Here is a 7,669-nt window from a genome sequence, read left to right on the forward strand (position 1 = left end):
TATAGGCCACGTTGTTTCCATAGTGACGGCTGTTTGACATTCCACGGCTTAAATCTTATCCAATCAGAGAGCGGGGATTGTTGCAACCATGTGACGTTTACATTAATGGGCGGGACCACTGCTAGACGGGCTTCTTTCTATCGAACCGGTTCTTTTAATTGGTTCATTTCAGTGAATCGGTTCATGTTGTGGTGGTATAAACCCATCCAGCATACAACTGATTCTCCTATTATAGCCAAAGACTCAATTAATAAATATAAAATAAAATAAAATAAAACACGTGTGCCTTTATAACAAAGCTAAATCGGGTATATACTAGTACAGTACACTTATTTACTCAACTCTACTCTAACTTTTTTGCATACTCATTAGGCAAATATGATACCTAACCAGATACTCTTTATACATACTGTCTCTTGTTTTCCAGGCGCACCGAGTAGGGACTATATATAACGTGACGTGTGAACCTTGCAGGGCGCTGATTGGCCAGAGAGAGACGTCACTCTACACAATGAAATATAGACATCTACCACATGCATTTGTTACATCAAGCTACAGCTCGTAAAATGCTGTGGTCTTTTTTTTTTCAAACGTTGCTTGGATTTGAGACTAATGAAAACATGTTTTGTGGATGGGTCAGTTCTGAAGCTTAGAGATTATTTTTCTAAAATGCATGCTCACACGGGCGGAAATGACGGAGAAACGCAGAAAGACTAATGAAAATGAACATCCTCATTTTTTCTCTTCAGTCATATCAGTTAGAAATGGAAAACGTTTGTAAAATGAAAAACGTTTGTAAAATACACTATTAAAAACCTCAATCATTATTTGGCAAATGACCTCCAAATGACTGCAAATAATAATAATAATAATAATATAAACAACAAAAACAATATTGGCATTATTCAAGAAAATGTAATGCCATTGTGCAAGAAAAAAATAGGTTAAAACAACCATCTAGCAAGACCTTAGAAACCACAAAATACTTTTTTACAAGTTTATTTTTTTAATTTACAATTTCATGGAGATCCATTAGATTACTCTAATATGAAGCCATGAAAGAGTTTCGGTTCAGTATGACCTCTGAATCGATTCTTGATGGCTCGAATAGAGAACTTGCTCGAGTCGTTCCTTTGAGTCGGCTCGAAAGAATCGGTCCTCTGTGTGTGTTGATGGAAACGCTCAGAAGGGGCAGGAGACTCGGAGAAGTTTCTCGAAGTTTCTACGACGGTTAATAAGAGCAGGAGGAGCCGAGCTCAGACTCACTGATTCTCAGAAACACACAGAGAGGCAGATAAGGGACTTTCTGCTGAATTGCAGCCTGCAAAGTCAGAGGAAACTTTTATCAGAACTTGAATCTGTCTGTTGAGCATCGTCGTGTCAGTGTGTGTACGGTCTCTTGGCTCCTCGTCAGTTTTAGGTGTTTGTTTCCTCAGCAGAAACCTGTAACCGATGGTGAAGATGGGGAAGGACTACTACACTGTTTTGGGCATCCAGAGAGGCGCGACTGAAGAGGAGATCAAGAAAGCTTACCGAAAACAGGCTTTAAAGTACCATCCCGACAAGAACAAATCTCCAGGCGCCGAGGAAAAGTTTAAGGAAATCGCAGAGGCTTACGACGTGCTGAGCGACCCGAAAAAGAAGGACGTCTACGACCGGTTCGGAGAAGAAGGTGAGTCAGAACAGCGGAAACCTAGTCTGAGCACAGTTCATTACAGTATACACACAGGCAACCTAGTCCAATTTCGGTTTACTGCGAAAAACAGACAGGTAAACAAGTGTTTATGGTTTATTTCACTTATATTACAGGTAGGCAACCTAATCAAAAAAAGAGTCATGAAGGCAAGCAACCAAATGTTAATATATATATATATAGCGTTAGTATTTGCTGCTTTATACAGGTTGATAAATTCACGTTAGTTTAAATACGGTTTATTACGGTATAAAGATGTGTAATAACCCGAATTTAGACAAGATTACAACTTCACACAAAACGAGCTGCACTCGTCTCTACAGTGAGTGTGTTGTCCTGCTTCACTAGTTCATCTTCTATATTTTAGTGTATGTTAGAGGGCTGTGCCTTATACAGTTTATACTGTTGATTCATACAGTTTTGTGCTTGGTAACGTTAGTCCTCATGTTAAAGTCTGTTAGGTGTTTATTTAATCTGAGGCTGTGGTGTAAACTTGCAGCCAGCCGTCCACACCCTGGTAACATTAATCAAAGACCTAGAAACAACAGACACGTCCGGACTTGTGCTCTTGCTTTCTGCTGTGACTAGATAGATAGATAGATAGATAGAAATATGTTGATTTACAATACAAAGTGTCCAAACAAAAAACAAACAAACAAATTTTTAAAATAAACAACTGTTTTTTAATGTTTTTGTGCAGTTATACAATTTATTTTATCTAAATCTATACGTCTGTCTATCTACGGTCTAATAGAAAACATCTGTTTTCTGCATCATTAGTTGTCATTCTGGAGATACGGGTTTGTGATTAACGTGGTGGTCTGTTTCCGCGTGCTGCGCATAGTGAAGCTGTTCTGGAGCGTGCTGGAAGCTTCTGTACTGACAGGGCGGGGAGCTGAGGGCTGTCAGCACTTCTCAGTGCACCACGTGTTTCTGAAAGCTCTAGACTGGCCTTTCTCCACCCGGGGTTACATCAGCAACCATGGTCTGGGTGGAGCATGGTCTCTAACACTTGGGGGGGGGTATAGTTACATAGTAAATTTACTCTTACTTCATAATTAAGATTTAGTATGTCATTAAAAATTACTGTCTTATTATTGTTATTTAGTGTGTCATAAGGCAATCATCATTAAGACTTATTGCAATCTCAAAATTATGATTTAGTATCTTTATATTTAAGATTTGAGATACTAAATCTTAATTAGATAGTCTGCCTCAAAGACTTAGTATCTCACAATGAATACTTTGTCTCATAACTTAGTAACTCATAATAAAAACTTAGTATCTCATAGTGAATAATATAAGCAATCATGTCCCAGAGAGGGATATCCTCCTTTCAGTGGAAAATGGGATCCTGTCTATGAAACCACCCATTAATATTTTAATATTGTAATTTAATATATACTACAACATAATTTTCATAATTTCAGCTTCCATAGAAACTGTCAGAGGAGGTTAGGGGGCTTTTTAAGCTGCCAGAGAAACACCATACCCAAGTTAGTGTAGCAGTGGTCTGCATGACAACAATGTTATTGTCGAGATTGAGTACGTGACACTGTGCCCTTATTAGTTTTTACACAGCACTAACTTAGCCTGCTTTCCTGTTTTGCATTATGTATACTTTTAGTCGTAACATTATGACCACCTCCTTTTTTCTACACACATTTGTTCATTTTATCAGCTCCACTGATCATACATGAGCACTTTGTACTTATGCAATTACTGGCTTGAGTCCATCTGTTGCTCTGCATACTTTGCTAGCACCCTTTCACCCTGTGGTTCATTGCCAGGAGCCCTACTGAGCAGGATCTTATGCAGTTACATAATGAATGGCACTGTTCATCTGTGAGCTGGATTTACTGCACTCTCCACTGTTGCTGTAGTGTAAAATAGAGGCTGAAATATTAATCCATTTTTTTTCATTGTCAAATAATGTAGGAATACAATTTTTTAGATTAATAGATTTGCTTACATAATCAGCGTTCATTTCTTAAGCGGTTTTAAATGGATGTTAGGCAGGTAACAGCTTGTGAGGTAGATCTTTTCTAAGAATATATACCACAAAAACAATACTAAATGAGATTGATGACTGTCATCTGTTTCTGCAGGACTTAAAGGAAGCCCTGGTGGAGCTCCAAATGGCCCTGGAGGTTTCACCTACACCTTCCAGGGAGACCCTCATGCCATGTTCAATGAGTTTTTCGGCGGCCGGAACCCATTCGAGCAATTTTTTGGTCGTGGAGGAGGAGGTGCAGATGATGATATGGACGTTGATGACCCTTTTATTAACTTTGGCATGGGAGGTATGGGTGGCCCTCGGACCTTTGGCATGGGTATGCCCCATGGAGGGAGACTGGAAAAGAAGCAGGATCCCCCAGTGACTCATGAACTTAAGGTCAGCCTGGAGGATGTGCTTAATGGCTGCACCAAAAAGATGAAGATCTCTCGGAAGAGGCTGAACCCAGACAGAAGGACCACAAGGTCAGAGGACAAGATCCTCACAGTTGAGGTGAAGAAAGGTTGGAAGGAGGGCACCAAGATCACCTTCCCCAAAGAGGGAGATGAGACACCTACCAACATCCCAGCAGACGTGGTGTTTGTGGTAAAGGACAAGCCACACCCTGTGTTCACACGAGACGGGTCTGACATTGTTTATCCAGCCAAGATCACCCTTAAGGAGGTGAGTGGTCAGATAATCTCCCAATAGAATAAAGCAGCTTCTCAGGGGTAGAGAAATGTTAAGATGTATTTACTAAAAAGGATAAAAAACCTTTACAGATATGGATAATCATATGACATTATTACTCTGATTTCATAGAGACGAGATGTTTTCACTTGCCACAGTTAAATTATTTATTAATGAATTTCTCCTGTATCTCTATGTTCTTTACAGGCTCTCTGTGGTTGCACGGTGAAGGCTCCTACACTAGACGGTCGCTCGGTCACACTCAAAGTGTCAGATATCGTGCGGCCGGGGATGAAGCGCCGCATCACAGGAGAGGGGCTTCCCTTTCCCAAGACGCCTGAGCGGCGAGGTGACCTGGTGGTGGAGTTTCAAGTGAAGTTTCCAGAGAGGTTAAGCCAGGAAGCCAGGGACACCATCGCTCAAGTCCTGCCCAGCTCCTGAGCATGTTACCAACTCGTCTCACACCACAGGGACAGAGATGAGAGCCATTGCAATGGTTACAGACACTGTAATGGGCAGGGTGTGTGATGTCACAGTCACCTTTGTCCCTGCCCAATTTTCCAAATCACCATGGAGAATGAAACTCAGTTGTGCCATTAAATGCTGGACTGTAAAAGCCCGCAGCTGCTGCAAAGTCTCTGTGGACAGAGATGCTGTGAAAAGAACTACACTTAAGTCTTTCCTGCACCTGCTTTCTTTCCTTCAGCTTTAAATTCTCTCAAACATGGCATCCCAGACACTGCCAGAAATATGCATATCAACTAAATGTATATCTTCAGTGAATGTAGTGATGGACAGAAAAACATCATGGTTTCCAATAAGTCATGAAGGTGGTTTGCCTAATGTTTTTGGTTCAAAGTGACCATTATGAATGTGTACACTACTGATATTTGTAAATATGTATATTCTTATTTTTTCTGCTTTTGTTTACCATTATATTATTCCTAGTTGTTAATTTCATTTTCAGAGTCACCACACACAGGCAGCAGTGGTGTTCTAGAATAAAGACTGTGACTTCTATGTCATCAGGACACTGTTTTATTAAAATTGTGTATGGACTTGTATTTTTGTCTCTCTACGGAGCCACAGCATGGCCAAAGATGAATATAGAGTTTACTCTCTTTATCTGAGTTTTCAGCACAGGATGTTAGGCTAAATCCACACCAAGGGAGTAAGGTGTAGCTTCCCACCATTTCACACATTCTCCATTTCTACCAGTTGCTGCTTCAGCACTCTGCTCATTTGCTGCTTCAGCTGATGTATCATTCGTGTGTAGGATAGGATTTTTCCCCCCACTCAGTATTGACACGTTATTAAGCAAGCAATCTAAAGATGCTTGGAATCACTAGTTGCAAAGTTAGGAATACTCTCTGGACAGACATCACATTCACATCTATGGTTAATTTCACTGGGAGGGAAACCCCTGCCAACACAGGGAGGACACAACACATTTCTCCCAGACAGTGACTGAGTTTGAACAAATTACCTCAGAACCATGGAGCTGTGACAGCAACCTGCAAAATACTACACCTTCAGTGGGGTCCTAGATCAAATCCCCCTGCAGATACAGAGGGCTGAATATATATCAGATAATATAGTTATTTTAATACATGGACTGATGGTTGGGGAAGATAGTTGAGGTGTGGATATGAATAAAGTTTTGGGAGACTCAACTGAAACCATCTATGAGGAGCTCTATATTAATAACTGAAGTTTGAAACTACACTTAAGTAGTTCTCACAGTTGTATTGACCTCCAGACATAAGATCATACTTGATAGGATTATTATAAACATGGGCACAAAGAGAAATAATGGTGTATATATTTATGTCATACCGCGACCCTGAAATGGAGAAGCGGAGAAGAAAATGATGATGATGATATTTATGTCATGAAAAAAAAAACTGTATTTGGAAACATTCAGAAGCTTGGAAAGTGTTCAATAGTGGTGGTATAATCAATGCTGGATCACTGCAGATTACTGTAGAGATTTAGCTAGATTCAGATAATCAGATAATCAATCTGGGCTGAATAAAATGGAACTGCTATATGTTGCAGTAAATGCATTGATTCCGAATGCTGAATACAGTTACAATTAAGAGGAATTTCACGTTTGTCCATTTCTGGAGCTGGAAAAACTGTAGTACTCTGTCTTTTGTGGGTGGAGCGTATAATTTAAGAATGGTATTGTCAGTGAACTCTCTGAATTGATCGTCAGAAATCCCTCAAATATTGACATTTACATTAATGTAGTTGAAATGATAACATCTACATTTGTGATGCCCCTAAATATTAGCACGTTCACCAGACAGTAACGGCTTCACGAGCCCCAGAATCAAAGAGGAAAACGTGAAAGTCTTCTGAACATTTCCAGCACTTTGCACTTCACACAGAGAAAGCCATGTTTACATTTGTGCAGGTCTGGGAAAGCTCTAGTTTTGTGTTGGTTTCTGGATGTCTCATTTGTTTCAGAATAAAATAAAGACTTTTTAAATCCATGTGCAAGTTTTGTGTGCAAGGGTCATTCAAGTTTCATTCATTAATCTTTTACCAGCTTCATCCTGTTAAGGGTCTTGGTGGGTCTGTATTACCCAGAATCATTGGGCGCAAGCAGGAACACATCCTGGAGAGGACGCCAACTGCTTCAATCTACTCCAGAAACTAGCTTATTCTGACAGTACAGGTCTAATATAGCACCTGCCGGTTGATCCACACAATAACCACTGCTGTGTGCTGATGGTTTGCTGAAAGAATTTTCATTCACTATCTGTAACCCTTATCCAGTTAAGGGTCGCGGTGGGTCCGGAGCCCACCCGGAATCATTGGGTGCAAGGCAGGTATACACCCTGGAGGAAGTGCCAGTCCTTCCCAGGGTGACACACACTCACACCTACGGACACTTTTGAGTCTCCAATCCACATACCAACATGTGTTTTCACAAAAGAAAACAAAAATCATGGAAATAAAGATCTTTTAAAAGAATTGGTTGAATTTTCACCTGCTTTAAAACAATGTACTTTGATATATTTTTCTTGAGACTATCCTCTGCCTGTTTATTTTTGGCAATCCGGTGATTGGTTAAGTTAGGCTCTGGGTTGAATAACTTGTACCTAAATTCTGTTAGTTTCAAGGCCTGTTTGAACCTAGAACATTGTTAGCTTTTAGCTGTAATTAATAGTGCCGTGAGTGCTTTCTGATTAGGAAACTTAAACTACAGATTTCAGTCTGTATGTTGTCTGTGTTTCGCTTAGCTAAAGTGGGCTTTGTTGAATTAAATTTGTCTATATTTT

At 40.1% G+C, this 7,669-nt stretch overlaps 1 protein-coding gene across 1 annotated transcript; it reads left to right on the plus strand.

Annotated features, from left to right (window-relative positions):
* Window positions 1-1,161: 1,161 nt before the first annotated feature.
* On the plus strand, window positions 1,162-6,839 carry dnajb1b (DnaJ heat shock protein family (Hsp40) member B1b). Its single transcript, XM_066661071.1, has 3 exons — window positions 1,162-1,672; window positions 3,802-4,373; window positions 4,587-6,839. The coding sequence occupies exons 1-3, from the start codon at window positions 1,453-1,455 to the stop codon at window positions 4,818-4,820; spliced, it is 1,026 nt and encodes a 341-aa protein (XP_066517168.1). The 5' UTR covers window positions 1,162-1,452; the 3' UTR covers window positions 4,821-6,839.
* Window positions 6,840-7,669: the final 830 nt, after the last annotated feature.

The sequence above is a fragment of the Hoplias malabaricus genome, chromosome 2 (assembly GCF_029633855.1).
Source record: "Hoplias malabaricus isolate fHopMal1 chromosome 2, fHopMal1.hap1, whole genome shotgun sequence".
NCBI classification, from domain to species: Eukaryota; Metazoa; Chordata; class Actinopteri; order Characiformes; family Erythrinidae; genus Hoplias; species Hoplias malabaricus.